The 23,210-nt window shown below is 36.5% G+C and overlaps 1 protein-coding gene across 3 annotated transcripts in view; it reads left to right on the forward strand.

Moving 5' to 3' along the window:
* Positions 1-23,210, forward strand: part of TTC17 (tetratricopeptide repeat domain 17) — a 148,416-nt gene that overhangs the window by 57,072 nt on the left and 68,134 nt on the right. For all 3 annotated transcript variants that reach the window (XM_012001340.1, XM_012001341.1, XM_012001342.1), the window contains exon 16: positions 5,598-5,784. In XM_012001340.1, the coding sequence (XP_011856730.1) occupies positions 5,598-5,784 (187 nt within the window). The remainder of the gene's footprint in view (positions 1-5,597; positions 5,785-23,210) is intronic.

Raw genomic sequence — 23,210 nt, forward strand, 5'->3', positions numbered from 1 at the left:
CACCACGTATGGCTGATTTTTGTATTTTTTTGTAGAGATGGGGTTTCACCATGTTGGCAAGGCTGGTCTTGAACACCCGAGCTCAAGCAATCCTCCCATCTCGGCCTTCAAAAATGATGGGATTACAGGCATGTGCCACCACACCCTGCCCCAAAAATGTACCTTAATCAACACCCTCTTCCCAACTATCAATGTTTGGAAATTCTTCCTTATAAGCATGTCTTCTATACAAATATTTCATAATGTTTCAATTCTACTGTACAGGTGATCTCTAAAAAATTTATTCCTACCTAATTTTAAAGCCATCAATTTAAATGGTTGTGTAAAGGACCAATGAATTGATATGCCACAACCTACTTTTCTGTTGTTGCATGTTTAGGTTGCTAACAGTACTTAGCTGTTATCATTGATGGTTTTCTGCAAAGGCCTTAAAAGATTGTTAACAGTGGAATTACTAAATCAATAAGAGAATGAATATTTTGATGGCTCTGGAACAAAATACGAAACAACCCACTAAAATGTTTGGGCCAATATATATTGCCATGAACAAGGTCTAAAAATATTAATGCCACCTGTGTCTTTATTAGAATTGAACAACTGAAATAACTGCTAGTTTTTTTGATTATTTACTAGAGCCAGGCACAATGCTAAGCATCTTACATGTAATAACTAATTTAATCCTCACAACAACCCTGTGAGATTGAATTTCCCCTTTAATAGATGAGGAAATTCTTAAGAGTTAAATGTATAGAATAAGGGATTTGTGGAAAGTCACGGAGCTTGGTTTTGAACTCAGGGAGATTGGCCACAGAGCAAATACTCTAGTCGTGTTATGCTACCTCTGAATTAACATTTATAAAGCAAGTTTGCTTGCTTACAAATATCACTTCTCTGTTGTAACATAAAGTTTTATCTTGTGCTTGTTTTTTGTTTTTGAGACAAAGTCTCGCTCTGTCACCCAGGCTGGAGTGCAGTGACATCTCAGCTCACTGCAACCTTCGCCACCCAGGTTCAAGCTATTCTCGTGCCTCAGACTCTGGAGTAGCTGGGATTTCAGGTGTACACCACTATACCCGGCTAATTTTTGTATTTTTAGTCGAAACAAGGTTGTATTTTAGTAGAAACATGTTGGCCAGACTGGTCTCAAACTCCTGACCTCAAGTGACCCGCCCACCTTGACTTCCCAAAGTGCTGGGATTACAGGCTTGAGCCCTTGTGCCCAGCCTTGTAATTGTATTTTTAAAGTAAAAGTTTGTGTATATATTTTGTTCATTTTGGAATGTTATTTTTTAAATTTTGTGCAAACCCTTTGTATGATAAACTCTTTAACTCCATCTCTCATGTGTTAAAAATATTTTCCCTCTTTGCCTTTTTATCTTAGCATTTAAAAATTGACCTTAAGTTTGCCAGTCTTTTCAGTGTTGATTTCTATTGTTAGATTTCAAGTGTTCTCACAAAACTGTTTGTTTTTGTTTTCTGTGGCTTAATCGTTGAACAGTTGATTCTCAGATTATATAAAGATCTTTTCCTGTGTTGTCTCCTGGATATTTTATAGTTTTAGGCTTTACAGTTAGGTCCATGATTCATTTCAAGTTAAATTTTCTTTGTAGTGTGAGGTAGGGATCAGAGTTCATATTTACCTGGATATCCAGTTGTTCAGCTTCATATCTTGAGCAGACTGCCCATTTCCTGTTGAATTACCTGTCACCTTTGCCCTGAGCTCCTTTATTCAGCAGCTTACTTGACACTTCCACTTAGATGTCTAAAGGGCACTCTAGAACTAAAGGCCAAAACCAAGCTCCTTAACACCTTTCCAAATTTCTTTTTCCCAGTCTTCTTCATTTCAGGAAATAACAAAGCTATCTGTCCAGTAGCTCAGACCAAACACTTAGGGACTTCCTTCATACCTTTCTCCTACTCTCAGGGAAAATTCAATGCACTAGCTAACCTTGTTGATTCTGTTTTCAAAATATACCTCAGATTTTACTACTTATCATTGCTTCCACTGCTATCCCATCCAAACCATAATTATTTTTGTCTGGATTATTTTAGTAGCTTCTAAACTGGTCTCTCTGCTTCTGCCATTGTTCCCCAGTCTGTTCTCATACAGCAAGCAGTAAAATCCTTATAAAAAGTCAAATGTTGTTATTTGTTGGCTCAGATCCCTGTGGTGGCTCTCCATAGAACTCACAGGAAAATATGAGTTTGTAATGGTGTAGAAGGTCCTACATGACCTTGTTACTTTTCTGACCTTTTCTGACCTTGTCTCTGTCGAGTCATTCCTTAGCACTTTCTATCCTAGCCTCACTTGCCTCCTTGTAGTTCCTTGAACTAAGCATGCCCCTACCTCAGGGCTTTTGCATTTTCTGTCCTCTCTGCTTGCAGTACTTCATCCCACCAAGATTCTTCATTGCTTGCTCCACCTCCTCAAAGTCTTATGAATACCAGCTTCTCAGTAAGTCCCTCTCATACTACTCTATTTTAAATGATGCACCCCGCCACCTAGTACTACCTCTATTTCTTCCTTCTATATTTTTCTCTGTCCCATTTTACTCGCTGACACCCCCACACAAGACTATAAGGTCTATGAAGGAGCAGTTATCTTTCTTATTTTCTGCTGTAACCTTAATGCTCAAAACTATGCCTGCAACATAGTAAATACTCAGTACTTATTTTTTGGATCAAGGGATGAAAGTTCAACTTTTTTTCCAAAATGCTAACCAGTTTATCTCGGTGCAAGATATTTTAACAGCCATCATTTTGTCATAGAGATAATTATAACACTTTGTTTCCTAATGCAAAATATAAAGATACATTTGAAGTCTAAGTATGAGATTTAATTTTGTATCTGGGTGTGAACTACTAAGTAATAGTTTGAATGTAATCTGAGCTACTTAGGTTAGAATTCCTTAATCTAGAATATTTTTTATCCTCTGCCTTGGTTACAGTGAGACATTTCTGATGATCTAACAGCCCGAATCAAAAACAGGTAATTGGATAAATCATAAGCATTGTTTTTCATAGGGATATATTGTACATTTTGAAAACAAAACATTCTTAGATCTTTTTAACTATTTTTAATGATAAAATAAATATAAAACATATGGTTTGCACACAAGCAAATGTAAAAACACTGTAGATATATTTCAGTTAAAATGGCCTAAACTGAATACTTTGGGCTGCTTATAAAAACAGTCTCAGCAAACAATTGGAAAACAGCATACAAAGTACGCTATTTACAATAGCATCAAGGAAACATCAGATCTGGTATAGTGGCTCACACCTGTGATCTCAGCACTTTGAGAGGCCAAGTGGGGAGGATCGCTTGAGCCTAGGAACTCAGTACCAGCCTAGGCAACACAATGAGATCCAATCTCTACAAAGAAGGAAAAAAAATTAGCCAAGTATGGTAGTGTGCACCTGTCGTCCTAGCTGCTTGGGAGGCTGAGGTGGGAGGATATCTTGAGCCCAGGAGTTCCAGACCAGCCTGAGCAACAGAATGAGGCCTTGTCTCAAAAAAAAGGAAAGAAAGAAAACATCAGATTTCTAAGAATAAACCTAAAAGAGGATGTGCAAGATTTATATACTGATTACAAGATATCACTAAGAGAAAGAAGACATAAATACAGGTTGAGCATCGTAAATTCAAAACTCTGAAATCCCAGATGTTCCAAAATCCAAAACTTTTTGAGCACCAACCTGACACTCAAAGGAAATGCTCGTTGGAGCATTTTGGATTTTGGATTTTCAGATGTGGGATGTACAACCAATAAATATAATAAAATATTCCAAGATGTTTAAAAATCTGAAATCCAAAACATTTCTGGTTCCAGGCATTTTGGATAAGGGATGCTCAACCTGTAAATGGAGATACACATCGTGTTCACACATTGAGAGAGTCAATATTGCTCAGATGTAAGATCTCTGCAAATCAATTTATAGATTCAATTCAATCTCAAATACCTAGTAATTGCATATATGTGTTTGTGTGTTAATAAGTTGATTCTAAAATCTACATAGAACGGGACCTAGAATAGCTACACACACACACACGTACACACAAATGGGGGCAGGGTAATGGGGAGGAACAGAGTTGGAAGGCTTTTATTACCAGATTTTGAGATTTACTATAATTAAATGAGTATGGTATTGATAAAAAGATACTCAAAACATATCAGTGAAACATAATAGGGAATTTAGAAGTAGACCACCGTGAATATGGCCACTGATTTATGACAAAGGTGTACCTGTAGTTCAATGAAGAAAAAACATTTTGGTTTTTCAGCAAATTAGTGCTGGAGTAATTGGATGATATCCCTATGGAGAAAGATAAGAACTTTGACTTCTACCTCACACCATACACAGAATTAATTTGAAGTGGATCATGTACCAAAATATGAATGATAAAACAAGGTTTCTTTATGAAGACATAGGAGAAAGACTTTATGACAAAGATGTCAAAAAGCACTATGAAAGAAAAAAATGATAAGCTGAACTTCATTGAAATTAAGAAATTCTGTTTATCTAAAGATACTTATTCAGAGAGTAAAAAAACAAACCATAGAGAAGATTTTTGCAATAAATATTTTCAACAAAGGACTAATATATAGACAGAAAATTCCTTCAGGGCATTAAGGGCAATCTAATTCTTTTAGATAGAGAAAAGAGCAGGCACTTCAGAAATGAGGATATCCAAATGGCCAATGGGCTCCCAAAAAAAACCCTCAGCATTATTACTCATCATGGAAATGCAAATTAAAACCAGTTAGACACCACTGCAGCTCACTGAAATAGCTAAAATTAAAAAGACTGACAATACAGAGTCTCTGAATTCTCACACTTGCTGGTAGGAGTGTAAATTTGTGCATCCATTTTGGAAAACTATTTGGTTGTATCTACTAAAACTAAATATACATCTACCTTACAACTCATACTGAGTATATACTCAAAAAAAATGAGGACAATATGCCTATCAAAAGACATTTACAAGAATATTCATAGTAACTTTATTCATAATAGACAGAAAGTGGAAATAGCCCAACTGCCAGTCAGATGAACAAGCTGTGTTATGTTGGAACATTACATATCAGCTTAAAAAACAATGAGCTACTGATGTACACAAAAGCTTGAATGAATTTTAGGTTGAGTGAAAGAAGCTACAAAAGGACACATATTACTTGTAATCATAGGAGAACATGCAGTTTGATTTCATTTATCTGAAGTTCAAAAACTATGATGACAGAAGTCACAACATCACAGCAATGGTTACTTCTGGGGTTGGATTGCCCAAGGCAACCTCCTGGAGTACTGAAAATATTTTTGTATCTTGAGCAATGTGGTGGTTACAGGGATATATACATATATAGTTTATATTACATACTTTATATATTTTTTATCTTAGCAAAAAAAGTAGAAAACACATTTACATGTATTGTACAGTTTAGAATTGGCTGGTATGAATAAAATGGACAGTTAGCAATAACGTTTATGGGGTAACCTAAAAAGAGCCAAAAGCCATATACTGTAAACGTTTTGTAACTCCCAGAAAATAGTAGTTCATTAACATTTTGTCAATTTTTTTTTTTTTTTCTTTTCAGCCTCTGACCTTTTTGAGCCTGGGAAATGCTTACCTTGCTCTGAAGAATATCAGTGGAGCACTTGAGGCCTTTAGACAGGCCTTGAAATTAACCACCAAATGCCCAGAGTGTGAAAACAGCCTGAAGTTGATCCGCTGTATGCAGTTTTATCCTTTTCTGTACAACATCACTTCTTCTGTTTGCAGTGGTAAGCAGCTGTTAAAATGCTGACAAACTAATGAGCTCAGCCAGAGTTCCTGTTCTGATCAAAAGCACACAGAAAGTGATTTTTTTGTATTTTACCCAAGGATTTTAGATAACTAGTATAATTCCAGACGCATAGGAAAAGATGTTAATTCCTTACTTACTATATAGATGCCTTAGGGTATTAAGGCTTAATTCTCTCTTAGAACTCTGGTTAAGAAAGGCTGACTAAAATACGTGGTATATTCAACTGGGATGGATAGGCTTTGAGATTTTTTCCCCTCCCTCTAAAATCTCTAGTGTTTTATAGTAACTGACATTCCTGGTAAAGGACATTTTTCCTGTCCGTGAAGTCAAAGTATACAATTTGAATCGAAGCAGTTCTATATACTCAGTCACTGAAATACAGTTCCTTGTCTTTCATTGAAGGTGATTCAGACCTTTACTCTACCTTTAAAATAGTGACCCAACATTCAGTGGCATATTTTTCCCTTCTTCCACTCTCTCCCACAGCGTATATATGGGCATATATGCCTGTGTATAAGTGTATCCACCTGGGTAAAGCTAATGTCTAAAGCTGTTGCACTTTCATTATTAGAACCTTCTTTCTAAGAATCACATGATATTTGGTTCTCTATTTGTTTAACCTTCACTGTAAGAAAAACTAAACTCGTGAATTTTAACTCTCTGCCTTCGATTGGGATGGGTGCAGTTTACGTATGTGTGGATCCTCAGTATCTAGCCATTGTAGAGTGCACAGTGGGTGCTTTGTTAATATTCAAATTAGATTATAATTAATCACATGGATATTAGTTCAACTCCTTCACTTTTGATATTTAAAAACAAAGAACAACCTGACATCCACTTATTTATGTGACTTGTCTAAAAGACATCAATAATTATTAGTAGATTTGGGACCAGAAGTGGTTTTGTTGATTCACTATACCAGACTGCCTTACAATTTTAATAGAATGACAGACAGTAAGTAGTGCTTGCCTTTTAAATATCAAAGCCCAGTTATTTACTGAAGAAACCAAGAATCTCCCAGCAATATAACTCTGTAGCTCAGTTGTGAATCAGTGTTGAGCACAATCTGAATTAAAGTTATTTTATGAATGCCAGAGTCCCAAAACAGTTCAGCAAGGTGGTAGAGTGGAGTGGCTAGCAGTAGAATCTTACAGATTCATGTTTGAGCTGTAGCTCTGCCATTACTTTCTTTTTTATTTTTAAATTTTTTATATTTATGGATACATAATAGTTGCATTGTTCTTACCGTATGGTAGATACTGGCTAAAAGTAAGCCATTAGAAATTCATAGTGAATACAAGGTGCTCAGAACTTTAAAGGTGTAAATTGTGAATTTTTATCTTTTTAATCCTGGAAGATATGCTGTGGTCTTTTTGTTTGTTTGTTTTTAATTCTACTGCATCTTCTTGCAACACTGGTTTTTTAAATGTTGTGGGTTACCTAAGAACAACCTTATAAAAAGGATTTTACTTTTTCAATGAGCTTTTTATATTAATAGAATCTCTTATTTTCTTTATTTACTATCATCTCCCTCAACTCTGTTGGAATTTATTTCTGTTTTTGAGAAGGGTTTTATCACTATATACATGTAGTGACCGTTTTCTAAAAAGTCTCCTCCTTGGCATTAATTTCACATGTTTTTTAGTATTTCAGTTTATTGAAATATATTCTTAGTTCATGTCACTCATGTCAAGAGAGGGAATACAATTGTCTTGAACTTTTTCCCCAGAATGTAACCTCAACTGGTCCAGAAAACTAATAACTTGGAGCAGATCTTTCTCAGAGTTGTGGTATCTGATAGTCCAGAGTATTCAAAGAATATTATTGGGTCCAATATAATAACAATAAAAGAAAATAATTTGACATAGAAACAATTTTTTTATAATAGTTCTTTCAGAGGGAGCTCATCCATAAAAAATATTTAGCGCCTTTTACGTTGTAATTAATGAGTTTATGAAATTTAGTTAGAAAGTTTGCTCAAACTTACTAAGGCCAACAGAAGAAGTTACCTAATCCTGGGAAATATTCTGCAGTCTTCTTTTTTTTAAATTCTTCTGCATCTTCTCAGAATGCTGTGATCTTTCTAATGTCGTAGGCTACCTAAGAACAGCTAATAGTCTATTACTGCTGGTAGACTTAAAATCCTTCTGATATGAATTTGAAAAGAATCCAACATTTGCTAACGCCTAAATAAATACTGTTACCCGCTAATGGATATGTATGCTATAGCATTTTCTAGGTTTAAAAATTCATTAGTAGTAGTGAAACAATTTCAATGTTGTTTTTCTTTGACAATGATTTTGAGTTGCTTATTTCCAAAGTAATCCCATTCATTCATAGTTACTTTCCTGAGTTGCAGCTTTGAAAAGCTAAAATTTGAAAGAAGCCAAACACCTTTATAGAAACCAGGAACTTATGTTTGAAATCTAAACAGTTGCATCTATTCTAGTTATCTCTGAGCTTTGCTAAATAATTGATTAAAACAAAGAAAAAAAAAAAACAGGAAAAACCCTCTGATGGATGATTAGGATTTCTTTACCTTTTGTGAAATCAGATGATTCTGTTTGCCATTTCCTTTTTCATTTTTGCAATATTAAAGTAAGTTTTATAAGTTATCTTATCTGACATAATCTGTTTTAAGTTTTTATTATGACAATACAGAGGTTTCAAGAGAGTGACAAGGCTTATGATTCTTTTTCCATGTAATAGTCACAGAATTCATGATAATTGTTGGCCAGGTCACAGAATTCATAATTTTTGGCCGGGCATGGTGGCTCACACCTGTAATCCCAGCACTTTGGGGGGCCAAGGTGGGCAGATCACCTGAGGTCGGGAGTTCAAGACCAGCCTGGCCAACATGGTAAAACCCCGTCCCTACTAAAAATACAAAAGTTAGCCGGGCGTGGTGGCAGACACCTGTAATCCCAGCTACTCAGGAGGCTGAGACAGGAGAATCAACCTTGAAGTTCAGGCTTGAACCCAGGAGGCGGAGGTTGCAGCGAGCCGAGATCGTGTCACTGCACGATCCAGCTTCAGTGACAGAGCGAGACTCCGTCTCAAAAAAGAAAAATGAATACATAATTATTTTTACAGCAACTATAGTATAATGTCTTAAATAGTATGACCTAGTGGTAAAGGGATGGGCAGTTTAACATTAGCAAGAATTTTGTTATTTCATATATAATCATGGAATTTTTTTATGCAGATTTTTAGTTTGTGTTTCTTGGAATGCCTATGCAGGTAATTTATTCTATTACTTTTAAATACTGTTTTGTTCAACTTAAAAATACACAATCACTATGCTAAAAAATTTTTTTTGTACTTATAAAGACTTTATAGCTAAAACTATTGATCAGTGAAGCATTATTTATCTGACAGTGTTTTCAAACTTTTATTAACCTAGAAATCAATGTATTGGCTGCCATTTGTTAGATGCATGTGTTCTTATAGCAACTGTTTATCATCTTCATCTCTCCCTCTTTTGAATACAATTTCATAAATCCTGGTCTTTTATAGGTAATTTTATATCACTACCATTTCAAGGATGCTGTGAAGGAGAACTTAATAGATTGATTTTTTTTTTACTTGCCCACTCTTGAATTGACTGTAAAAGTTAGTGCTTTCAGTTTCAATTAAACATCTTGTTTGGGCAGTTTTAAAATACCTACTGTTTTCCACATTTATAGGCTTGTCATTTTACAATTTTATTTAACTTACGCAGAACTGAATTGGTTACTGTAGCAAACTCATTCTTCAATAACAACTTTGTCCTTTTAAAAGTAATATAGAATCTGTTAAATAAGCTTATAATGCTTTTGAATATAAGCAAAGTCTGTGAAGTGCTCAACACTAAAAAAAACAGCCTTTTTTTAATTGGAAAAAGTAAAAGTGTCACAGAGAATGAAACTTTATGAAACAGTAAAGGTTATCGTCTCTAAAAAATGGAAAATAACTTTTAATAATAACATGAGCAAAATGATTAAATATTGAATCTGTAGAAAAGTCCAGAAATACATTGATGTGGCATTACAACATGATAGTGGATTTTCCAAGCATTTATTACTGTAAAATATTTTTGAAATACTAATCTGCAAATTAAAAAGTTACATATAGCAAAGATATTTTCTACTACTAAAGTAATCTAGAGTGTCTTACTATATCTTTGCTACATGTGATTTTACTTTGTTTTTAATGACCTATATTTATTATTTTTCTTATATTAGCATAAAACCAATGGTAAGTTCTATTTATTAGACTTTTATGCCACAAACAGCAACATTGATCTTTACAGCATATAATTAAGCATTAAACCCAAGATTTCTGAGCTCTGGTCATTTCTTAATTAATTGAGGCACATGCCCGCTTAAAAAAATTGGCCCAGATCCTAAGAAAGTATGAATAAATGTTATGCAGAAGAACTCAGACTTTAATGTTTAGGTGTTCCTATAATTGTCTGCAAGTTTCTCTCTCTAATACATATTTGATAGCTTTTGTCTCTGGAGAAAAAAGTAGAATTTTCAAATCATGTTCATGAGATTTAATATCTATTCCAATGTGCAGATGGATTATCTTGTCTTCTCTTCACAGTGTTTCTATATTTATAGCATCTATTTATGTAAATCGTATCTCCTTTTATAACTTAGTTCATTGTCTGTAGTTTTAGTCTGTGTTCTTCAACCTAAATTTTTATAGTTTTATAACTTGCAGCTTAAAGCAATTTTAGAGTTCAGATGTCGAAGAAAAAGAAATCCTGCATTTTGCTGCCCTCTAGTGGATTATCCAGCATATATACTGCCTGCAATTAAGGATCTTTGCTTTATCACTTTTTTTTTTTACATTCTTTTGTTAGAATTAGTGAAGGTGTCTGCTTTTTTAAAAAAGATATTCTTATAGACCCAGTTTTAATAGCAGTTCTTTTAGAGGCAGGGTCTCACTGTGTTGCCCAGGCTAGAGTGCAGTGGCTATTCACAGGCTATATCATAGTACACCATAGCTTCTAACTCCTGGCTCAGGCAGTCCTCCAGTCTCAGCCTCCCAGACAGTTGGGACTACAAATGTGTGCCACTGCATCTGACTCTTACAGCATTTTAAATGTGCCACTAGTTAGGTCACCTCTATTTCTGTAAAAAGAATTAAAACTTTGGTTAATGTATTGCAGATTTTAAAATCCTGAGATGCAGGTATATGCTGCAACAAAACCAAATGTACTTCTGTGTATGTAATGTGTCTAAATGTGTTATTTCTTTACTTAAAAGGGCTGTAGTTATTTGATTAACAGTTTTTTAACTTATATCTTTAACATGTATTTAACCTGTGATAGAGGAGAGAATAGGAAAAATAATTTTTGTATTTATGAACCTACAAGCAAAGGTTATGATTTACTCAAATTACAGTCAGTCATTGGTGGAGCTGAAACTAAAATGTGAGTCCTCTGTCTTCCAGGGCCCGTGTGGTTCCTATGCATAATTCTTCTACCTTTAGCCAATCATAAATTATTCCACTGCCATGATTGAAAGATTGAAATAATTCATATTTGTAGATTCCTGGGACATTTTATGAAAGCGGTATAATCACTACACTTTTTATGTCATCTCTCAAAAGAGATACATTCCTACATAAAACATGGATGTAAACTAGATTATGGGGGGCAGTCATAATGAACCCCAAGAGCATACCTAAAATGGTCTCTCAATTTAACATATCACCCTGATCTTTTCTGAATCTTGCATCATTAAATTGCCACATAGCCTTCTATTTTACATGGAAGATCTTATGGCTGTACTTTTGTAGTATTAGCTTAGTAGACAGATTTCCAGCATTTAGCTTTTATGAACAAAAGGGATATTTTGGTTTTTATAACAACTTGGAGACAGTATTATCAGATTCTGATGACCAATGGTTTTATACTTCAGCCCCTGAAAGACATTATATATAAATATTTGTTGGTTTTTAATGTGAACTTTTTGTCCTGCATACCAAAAAAAAAAAATCTGTTTTATTTTAAAGAATGAGCCTGTTAGCCCTTGCCTGAGATCTTTTCACAGCTATTCATCCAGTCATTATAGGTTGTTAGCCTGGCCAAATAATATTTAAGAAATATGAAATTTGATAGAGGATATAATCTTCTAAAGCAACAATTTGTTTTCTTTCAATGAAAGGAAACTGGGTGTGGTTCATTCATTCATTCATTCATTCAATGAACACTTACTTATCTACTATATGCCAGTCACTATTCTAGGAATTGGAAACCAAACAGAAAATACCTCCAGCTCTTACAGAGCTACATTCTAGTAGAGGGAAACAGACAGTGGATAATAAACACAATCATTTAACTAGAAAGTGAGTGCTCAGGGGGTTGGGGTCATTAAGGAAGACCCCACTGAGAAAGTGACATTTGAACATAGACTTGAGGGAGGATAGAGGTTCTAAGCCATGCAGACATACAGCATAAAAGCATTTCAGGCAGAAAGAATAGCATTGTGGAGGCAGAGAGAATAGCATTGCAAAGGTTCATGCAAGAAATAGCAAGGAGGACTCTCCAGCTGTGGTGGAGGTGTAGGAGATGAAAGCGGAGATAAATATGGTGGAGGATAGAGCCACTTTTTTACTGCCTTGCAGAACATTTTAATAATTTGGGCTTTTCTTCTAAGAGAAAAATGTATGACTAGGAACTGGACAACACAGAAGGAGATGAGTGGTGGGCCAGCAAGCAAAGCTTCACCTGCATTTACAGCCAGTCCCCATCACTTGCATTACTGGCTGAGCTCCGCCTTCTCAGCGGTGGCATTGGATTCTCATAGGAGCATGAACCTATTGTAAGCTATGCATGCGCGGGATCTAGATTACACGATCCTTATGAGAATCTAAAGCCTGATTATCTGTCTGTCTCCCATCACACCCAGATGGGACCATCTAGTTGCAGGAAAACAAGCTCAGGGCTCCCACTGATTCTACATTATGGTGAGTTGTATAATTATTTCATTATATATTATAATGTAATAACAGAGTGCACAAAACATGTAATGTGCTTGAATTATCCCCAAACCCCATCGCCACCCAGCCCCCAGTCTTTGGAAAAATTGTCTTCCACGAAAGCAGCCCCTGGTGCCAAAAAGGTTGGGGACTGCTGACTTTGCAGATTTTGAACGCAAGAGTGAAATGAACCGATTTACATCTTAACATAATTCCTCTGGTTACTCTGTTGAGAATAGACTAGTGGGATAAGAGCAGAAGCATGAAGATCTTTAGGATGCTATTGCAAAAATATCAGTGAGAGATGATATCAGCCTGTACCACTGGGGTGGACAGGGAGAAAGTGAGAAATGATCTTATTTGGGATATATTTTGAAGGTAGAACCAACACGACACTACTAGAAAGGGATATGGGAAATGAAAGAAACAGAGGTCAAGGGTGAGTCTTAAATTTGGAACCTGACCAATCAGGTAAATAGTGGTGCTATTTAATGAGATAGTCACGTCTGAGAAAGGAGCAGATTTGGGGAGAAAAACAAGTTTGGTTTTGGACATGTGAAATTTGAGTTGCCTATTAAGTGTTCAAGTAGAGATGTTGAATAGGTAGTTGGATATGTGAGTTTTATGATAGGGAAGAGACCAGGATCGTAATTTATGGGTCATGGACATATGCATTTTTTAAGTCATTAGCTTGGATTAAATTACAGCAGTGATTACTATAAAAAGGAAAATGGGTCAAAAATCAGTTACTAGGGTATTCTAGCCAACATTTAAAGGTCAGGAAGAAAAAGAGCAATAAAGGATTAGCCAGTAAGCTAGTAGAAAAACCATTCAAGTATTTTATCCAACAAGCCAAGTGAAGAAAATGTTTTAAGGGGTTATCAAGCATATCATTATTATTGTACCAGCATGCTATATCCTGAGAGATTGAGCTGGATGTGGGCAGAGAATGAACCACTGGATTTGGTAACATGAAAGATTGTTGGTAATCTTGTAAAAGCTTGTGTGAAATCGGTTTTGAAGGAAGTGAGGAAGTGAGGATGGCAAGCAACTCTTAAGTTTTGCTATAGTGAAGAGCAGGAAAATGGGATATAGCTGGAGGGGCCTGTGGGATTGAAGGTATTTGTTTTTGTTATTCTAACAGTAGAAAGTACTGCAGCATGTTTCAGTAGGAATGATCCAGCAAAGTGGGAAAAATTGAAGATGCAGCAAAGGGCTAACTGTAGAAGCAGAATTCTTGAGTAGACAGGAGGGGATGAAATCTAAGGCACAAATGTAAGAGTGGTCCTTAGGAACAAGGAAGATATATAAGTAAAGTTATAGGTATGTTGAAAGATTTCATGGTGAGACTTCTGATTGCTTCTCAGCAAAATATGAGGTGACTTGTCAGATGAGAAGAGGTACTGAGAATGTTGGAGATTTGATGAGAGAGGAAAGGCTGAAAACAGTTGTCTCAGAATGCGAATTAACTAGAGAGGTTTCTAACTTTGGTAACTGGATAGATGTCAATGTTGTTAAGAATGAGAATACAGAGGAGAAATCATCTATGCATTGATGTTGTGCTGGGAATAGCAAGTTCAGTGATAGACATGTTCATTTGGAGATGCCTCTGATTCCCTCAGAATGTGCAGGATGTGAAGAAAATGCCAAGAATGGAATCTTAGAAAATACTAACATTTAAGGAACAGAGTCAGTGAAAGAGTGACTAAATAGAGGCACTGGAAGAGCAGGGTCATGAGGTTTAGAAGAACAGAGAGTTTGAGAAGGACAAAGAGGACAATAGTAGTGTGTCCTGTATTGGTTCATTTGCAAGCTTTTAGTTGGTATTTTACTTTTAATATTTATGGTTTATTTTGATGGGCATTAGAAAAATGTTTAACTGGTGCATAAAACCTGTGATTTATGAAAAAATGGTAATGATTTTCCCTTTTAACCTAAATAAGTGTAAGATTAAACCCTAGATTCATTTAAAAAATTATATAAGTAATGATACTGCTAAGCTATGGAAAAGTCATGATAGTCATTGGTAAATGAATATACTGTGGGAAGCTCTGGGTTTAACAGTTTAGAAATTATTGGTGCCTTCATTTTATCAGAAGCATTTTTTAAAATGGGGAAATATCTACACTAAAACAACATTAATAAATTTTAGAATAATGGAAGTATTGAAGTGAGCTCTCTATATGTAATTGAATTACTTTTAGAGCTGTTAGCATAGTTTCTAAAATATAGCTCATATTTTATCCTATTACTTAGTGACTAAAATAACTTTAAAGGAAATAGGAGATGATACCAAGAATCATTCTTTTTTCTTTTTTTTTTTTTTTCTTCTGAGGTGGAGTCTCACTTTTGTTGCCCAGTCTAGAGTGCAGTGGCTAGATATCAGCTCACTGCAACCTCCGCCTCCCCGGTTCAAGCAGTTATCTTGCCTTAGCCACCCCAGTAGCTGGGAATACAGGCGCCCACCACCATGCCTGGCTAATTTTTTGTATTTTTAGTAGAGACAGGGTTTCGCCATGCTGGCCAGACTGCTCTTGAACTCCTGACCTCAGGTGATCCACCTGCCTCGGCCTGCTGGGATTATAGGTGTGAGCCACTGTGCCTGGCCAACAATCATTCTTTAAAAAACATATAATAATAATAGAACACAAATAAGGAAAGCTTTCTGAAAAAACTTTATTTGTTAGAAACATGAAAAGGTGGCTGGGCATGATGGCTTCACGCCTGTAACCCCAGCACTTTGGGAGGCCGAGATGGGCAGATCACCTGAGGTCAGGAGTTCGAGACCAGCCTGGCCAACGTAGCAAAACCCCCTCTCTACTAAAAATACAAAAATCAGCCGGGCGTGATGGTGCATGCCTGTAATCCCAGCTACTGGGGAGGCTGAGGCAGGAAAATTGCTTGAACCCGGGAGGTGGAGGTTGCAATGAACTGAGATTGCATCACTGTACTCCAGCCTGGGCAAGAGACTCCATCTAAAAAAAAAAAAAAAAAAGAAACATGAAAAGTTAATTGTGTATTTTTAATAAAATAGTAGAAAACCTTGATGGGTGATTGAAGAAATAGGACGTTTCTCAGAAAGATAGTCTAAGCTCTATAAGCAAAAGGGGATCTGTTTTTTATAGTTCCCACTACTCATTGAACAAGGTATTTTTAATATGGTTTGTTGCTGCAGTTATATTTCATTCTCCTGACAGGAAGTGAAGGGGACTGACTTCTTGTTATGTACACTTGTGTGTAGTGAGTTAGGCAAGTTCATTGGACGTTGTCTAAATCTTGAGTTTCCTTCATCATTGTAGATGTTTTGGAGACATTTCAGTTTACGTAATGTTAAGCTTTGCCATCTTAGGTAGCAAGCATTTATACAGCTCTTCTCCATTCAGAAAGATGATTCTGGCTGGGCTTGTGGGGTGTGCACAGTAGTCCCAGCTACTTAGAAAGCTGAGGTGGGAGGATCACTGGAGACCAGGACTATGAAGCACTGATCACACCACTGCCCCCAACCTGAGAAACATGATGGGATACCTGTCTCCTAAAAAAAATAAGAAAAAATTATTCTAATTGGCAAAATACACAGCCAACTTACTCTACGTTGGTAGAGCGGGTTCTTTTTAAAATTTCTAAGTGATTTGTGCCTCAGAAAATTATGTTTGCTTTGAGACAGTTGAAATGAGTTCCTAGTTTTAGACTATTTTTTTAAAACAGCACCAACTATGTAAACCCCTTTTCAAATTTAATCATTGGGTGATCTCTACTCAGTTCCATGACCTGATGGATATAAAGCCGTGAGTCTGATAATCATTAGAAAAGAGCATTCGTGAGATTTAAAACACATAAGACTGAGGATGCCTGCCATATGTAAGTGTACATGTGTATGCTGTTTGAGTTTTTCTCCCCCTGTTTTCTTGCATCACTAGTATTTATTACTAGTGGTTGAATTTATTTCATACTGAGCCACTCTTTGGCCAGGAAAATTTCAGTAATCTGTTACTTTTCCCTAACCAGCAAAGTGTATTTAATTATTATTTCAAAGATGCAGGAGAAATTTAAATCACGTTTCACAGATATTGAAAAGACCATAGCTTTGGATTTGTCTTCCCGTTTAGTTGCCTTTTATAGGAACAAACCTAAATTTGTCATTCAAATTTTGCCATCCTTTAATCCTCTTTAGCTGTCAGGCTTTGTTAATAACCCAGTCAGGTCACAAATATACAGTGAGATGATTATAGAAAGTAATAAGCACAATTTGCCTAAGTACATTTCAGGAAAAAGAGCTAGAGGTCCATGGCAGCTGAGGGGGTACTGCTGTCAAGCAAGTTTTCTGATTCCTGCTGCACCTCTCTAATAATAAAGCCCTATTTTGCTTGATGATGAGAAATACAGCTAGAGAAAAACCTAATATGAACAAATTATTAATCAATTCACCACCCCTCTCACAGTACACTGGCTAAAAGCCATAAATGTTGAAAGCTGGGAGAGACTGAGTAAGATCCTGGAAACCATGTTATTACCTGCAAAGTGGCCACTGAGGTGAGTGCCCCCAGGTGACTTTCATTTGGTGGCATAAAGCAAGAGGAAACAATATGTAACAAAAGTACATGATATCATCATGTGCTTTTCACTTTCCCCTTGATCATGCTTTGGCCATATTTACTTAGGTGTAAGTAGATGTGTTCAAATTAAAGTGCCTATCTTAATTCCATACCCTTGAGGCAGGATCTGCAATCAGGGAATTCGAAAGCTTTATTACCAAGATCCATCCACAAGTCTCTGCTCATAACATTGTTTGATAGAGGGACTTCAGTGGGATTTTTAAAACTTTGATTTGAATATCATACTTGCTACCTCTACCAGTGCAAAGGACATTTCCTAGTGCTTGATCTTTTTCCTTCTATCTAGGACCTATGAGGTATTACTAGACTCAAATCTTGATCAATTATGGAATAACTAGGATCTTGAGTTCTCATTTGAAGATACTGTCCTTGTAATTCATTTAATTTGAGGAGGAAAAAAGACAAAATAGCCTTTGTAACTTCATTAGCCTCAGCCTTGCTCTGTATCCTTGCTCTAGGGGAAAAAGGCAAGCCTAATAAGCCCAAAAAGTGCTGGGCATAATTAAGGATTGGTTTCTGCTCTCAGGGAGCTAGGAGAGTCTTGTTAGAGAGTTGTTCGATGTACAAGGTCTGTTGGTTTAAATATCAAATTTATTATCTATACCAATGGTAAGTTTAAATATCATACTTACTACCTAAACCAAGTCTAGTTTGCTAGTAAGTTTTAAACATCGATACCATATTTAAAACTTTGGTTTAAATATACTTATTACCTATACCAATGCAAAGAACATTTGGTTGGCCTAAATATCATACTTGTTACGTAAACGAAGTCTGTTGATCACTTTCCTACTAGATCACTTTCCTCTGCGTCAGCAGGTGACCACTCATAGCAGGAAAAAGGAGAGGCAGATGGTAAACACTAATGGTTCTGGGTAGCTAGGAAATCTAAGCCCCCTCCAACTGTTTGTAGGCTTGTTCTAAGTTTAAGAATTGAGTGAAGCAGGCTCACTGGAAGAGTGTGTGATGGAATCAGAAAGATAGGTTGTATTTTAAAGTCATTGACTATAAGAACTTTATGACATCTGCCTTTTGCAGAATCCGTGGAAATTGTACCAAATCTTGGTACCAAATGATGATGCTATTGCGGGTAGTTTTCTTGACTACATACATCCTGCTTTGCTAGTTTGATGAGTTAGCACACATTTTTTTCTGCAGCTCTATCCCATAACTCTCCAGCTCTTTCCCACAGCACATACACACAAAAGTACCATTTTTACCCATCTTTCAAGACCCACTTCCACCATATGCCTTACTTGATCTCCTAATTACAAGTAATGTGTAATCAGACAATTTAATTGTGCCTCTCCTTTGGCTCCTTTGACTTGCCATGTTAGTTATCTGTGTACATCACACAACTCTCTAATAAGACTCTCCTAGCTCCTTCAGTACAGAAACCTATCCTTTCTTCACCTGCATACCCCAGCTCACCAAGCATTCCATGCTCTTCCCCCCAACATTTAGCACATAGAATATTCTTTAATGGCAAAGTGGCTGATGATATTTCAAGTCTGAACTACTCAGGTAACTAAGTATTAAATGTAATAAAGAGTAATTAACTTGTACCTACCCAAAGTTTGCCCAGAGTGCTTTCCTAGGAAACCCCCCTCAATATACATAAGTAGATACAAATCTCCTTTAAAGTCTACAGTTCCCACTGTAAGAGGGAGAAGAAAAATGGAATTGTATTGTCTTGCTGGTCCACTAGGAGCTAACACATCTAACAAGTGGCCTGTATTGTCCCACCTTCAGTCCCTCCTGTTTTTAATGAAAGTTATAAACTAATGGCTCTCCTGACCCTCATTGAAAACTAACACTATGGGTCAGTCTCAGGAAGTCTGTTGAATTTATTTCCCCAGTAATCTTGCTTAAAGAAAAGTTCCCTAGGCTGAAGTAAGCCAGAGATTTAAATTTAAAAAAAAAAAAAGCTATGTCTGTTAATTTTATTTTTCAATATAATTTCTGCATGGAAAAGTCTCATAGTAAACTTACAATGAATTTTAAATTTGCTTTAGATATGTAATCTGATCATTTACCTTTCTAGAAGCACTTATAACTGCTGAAAGCCTGGATTCTTCATTAAAATAGTTTCTAACACAGCCTACATGTCATGGTATCTGTATCTCAACTGGTGCTGACTTTGCTTCCTGTGCTTTAGTCATTTAAGAGAAGGCTACATGGCAAGACCAAGAGGCCAGATTTATAGCCAGTTCTCCTTTCTCTACTCTAAAAGGAGGCAGGGCATGTGGGATGCAGGGGCATATAGGTCTGCAGAAATCAATTCAGCTCTAAGTTCTTGGGCAAAACAAGTTCCAGGTGTGACCATGTGTGAACAGAGTATTTCCCAGGATAGAATTCAACTCCAGGATATGTAGTAAAAGGGAAACACACACACACACACACACACACATACACACACACACATATTCATATTTGGGAATCACATACTTTTCTTTCTTTCCTTTTTTTTTTCCTGTAAACTCTTCTGACTTAATCACCTCACCAGGAGAGAGTGCTGATTTCAAGTCTTTAATATGGTGTGTTTCTCTCTGCCATTGTACTTTTGAGGTCAGTCAGTACATAACCATTATTTTAAAACATTCTGCAAAGAATTTCATTCAGCAGTAATTACTGAATGAGAGCAGGTCTAAGGAGCTATTATTTCTTTTCAAATAATTTCTTTTTTCTTTTCCAAATAGAGGATAAAACAGGGCAGAGGAGGTGAGGCATCTTCATTTGTCTCTCAGATGCAGTCATCGGCAACCTAGGTTTCACCCAGATTCAGGTTCTGTATGCTTATATTAGCAGTGGTTTCATTAACGATGTTTCCCAAGAATCCTCTGACAGTAGGACAGTAGTTTGTCTCTCCCTTTCAGAGTAAAACATCCTAGACACAGAGGTGTAAATTGATTTGCCCAAGTTTGTACAGTAAGGCTGCAACTGAGGCAGGATTTGAATTTATACCGTGGAAGTGTTCCTCTTGGTAAAAGGTCTGTTAGACTCTGTTATAACCGCTGGAGGTGAAAATCATAAAGGTATCTATTCCCAGTAAGGTCTTCTTCCTCGGCTATACCTGTCACTCTGTGTGTTACCAAAGTCCCACATGTCACCTGTAGTAAAAGCTTCCTGGTAATATTTTTAAGTAATTTTGTATGACAGTGGTGAACAACTGAAAGATATATTTTTGTTCATGGCATTTTGCTATCTCTTCTAAAAGACAGATTATATTTTACTAAAGATAAATACGAAATAGTGTTATTAGGTAGCTGAAATTATAATAAAAGGAAACAGTCACCATGTGTTTCTAAGCTACCTATTTCCAAAAGAAATCATTTTTAACTGCATAATTTTGAGTGCAGTTGGGTAGAAAGGTAAGGAGAAAATACTATATAAAAAGTCACTCATACCTGTTAAAAGGATGATGTTGTCTGTATTTTCCACCTAGGTACTTTAATTGAATATATCAGAATGCTTCCTGTAGGGTAACTTTTCTGAAAGGCAGAAGAAAGGAGACCGTAGAGTATAATATAAGCCTGTTCAAGCAAGGATGGTAGGAAAACAGAATATTCCACTGTTTCACAAAGACCACTTTTATAACATCTTTGCCTTAAATTTTGAATTATGGCTCGTATTACAAATCAGTTTATTATTTATGTCTTAGAAATTAGTTATGTAATAAGTTGCATAGGAATATAACATATTTATTGTATGAAAGCAAAAAGTATGTTTGGGGAAGGAGTGAAATAAGATTAACAGACTAGAGGGGGCTGGGCACAGTGGCTCGTGCCTGTAATCCCAGCACTTTGAGAGGCCAAAGAGGGCAGATTACTTGAGCTCTGCAGTTTGAGACCAGCCTGGGCAGCATGCTGAAACCCTTTCTCTACTCGAGAGGCTGAGGTGGGAGGATGGCTTGAGCCTGGAAGGCAGAGGTTGCAGTGAGCCCAGATCATGCCACTGCACTCCAGCTGGGTGACAGAGCAATTCTGTCTCAAAACAAAAAACAAAAAACCTAGAAGGAGGGAGTTATTGAACAGCAAAGAGGTAAATGACTATAGGTAACATGGTACCTGTAGCCTTTTTTCATATTGTAAGGCAGTCTGTCTATTAAAATGTCCTTTAGAGAGCACAGAGCCGACTGTGAGCCTAATTTCTAAGTGTACTAAATAATTTGGGGCTTAGATATGCTAAGGAGTTTGATCTGAATTAATTGCTGCTTTCTTCTAAAAGATTGGTAGAAATGGACTCTGTGCTGCCTCCAGTATCCCCTACATACATGCACACAAACATACACACACAGAAAGTTGAAATTACACAGATACCTTGATAACTTCTTTTTTTAATTATTATTATTATTATACTTTAAGTTCTGGGATACACGTGCAGAACATGCAGGTTTGTTACATACGTATACATGTGCCATGGTGGTTTGCTGCACTCATCAACCCGTCATCAACATTAGGTATTTCTCTTAATGGCTACCCCTCCCCTAGCCCCCCACCCCCTGACATGTGATGGTCCTCTCCCTGTTTCCATATGTTCTCATTGTTCAGCTCCCACTTATGAGTGAGAACCTGCAGTGTTTGGTTTTCTCTTTCTGTGTTAGTTTGTGGAGAATGATGACTTCCAGCTTCATCCATGTCTGTGCAAAGATTATGAACTCATCCTTTTTTATGGCTGCATAGTATTCTATGGTGTATATGTGCCATATTTTCTTTATCCAGTCTATCATTGATGGGCATTTGGGTTGGTTCCAAGTCTTTGCTGTTGTAAATAGTGCTGCAGTAAACATACGTGTGCATGTGTCTTTATAGTAGCATGATTTATAATCCTTGGGGGTATATACCCAGTAATGGGATCGCTGGGTCAAATGGTATTTCTAGTTCTAGATCGTTGAGGAATCGCCACACTGTCTTCAGTTGAACTAATTTACACTCCCACCAACAGTGTAAAAGTGTTCCTATTTCTCCACATCCTCTCCAACATCTGTTGTTTCCTGACTTTTTAATGATCACCATTATAACTGGCATGAGATGGATACCCTGATAATTTCTAATAGCCGGTTAATTGATCATACTAGAGATTCTGAGTTGGCTATAACTAAAAGGCCTTACTTTAAAGAGATTACATTGGGATAACTTACTATTCCAGTGCAGCTTTTCAGGGAGTCAGGGGCTAATAATATTAGCATCTTACCATGTGCTGGGCAGTGGTCTGGCTCTTTGCATATAATTCTCAACAACCTAATGAAATGGATATTATTATTAAGCTCAATTTGCAGCCGGGTGCAGTGGCACACACCAGGAGGCTGGTAAGAGGATCACTTGAGCCCAGGAGTTCAAGTCTAGCCTGGGCAACATAGTGAGACCCCCACCTCTTAAAAAACAAAAACAAAAAACTCAGTTTGTAGATGAGGAAACTGATTCACAAAAAGGTAAAAGTAACTTGTCTTGCCCCAGTCTGTACCCATAACCACTGCTCTAACGCTAAAAGAACCACATGATCTTATCATTGGTGCTGGCTTTAGTTACTTGGCTCTTACCAAGTTTTGATGCCTCTCAATTCATTTGTGGCATTTCTTTATTATAACTAACCAAAAAGCATCCTAAGTTACCCAACCAGGAATCTCTACCAATATATGAGATTTAGAAGGTAAGAATTCTTTTTAACAAATATGTGTTTACCCAACTCTAATTGGAAAGTGGAAAATAATCTTCTAGCAATTTGTAAACAATTAAGATGAGAAGATAGGAGATCCTGAGACCTTAGTATACTTTGAAAAACTGTTTGGCGACATGGTAAGTTGTGCCTTTACCCCTCA

This window comes from Mandrillus leucophaeus, unplaced genomic scaffold (assembly GCF_000951045.1).
Source record: "Mandrillus leucophaeus isolate KB7577 unplaced genomic scaffold, Mleu.le_1.0 Scaffold66, whole genome shotgun sequence".
Lineage (NCBI taxonomy): Eukaryota > Metazoa > Chordata > Mammalia > Primates > Cercopithecidae > Mandrillus > Mandrillus leucophaeus.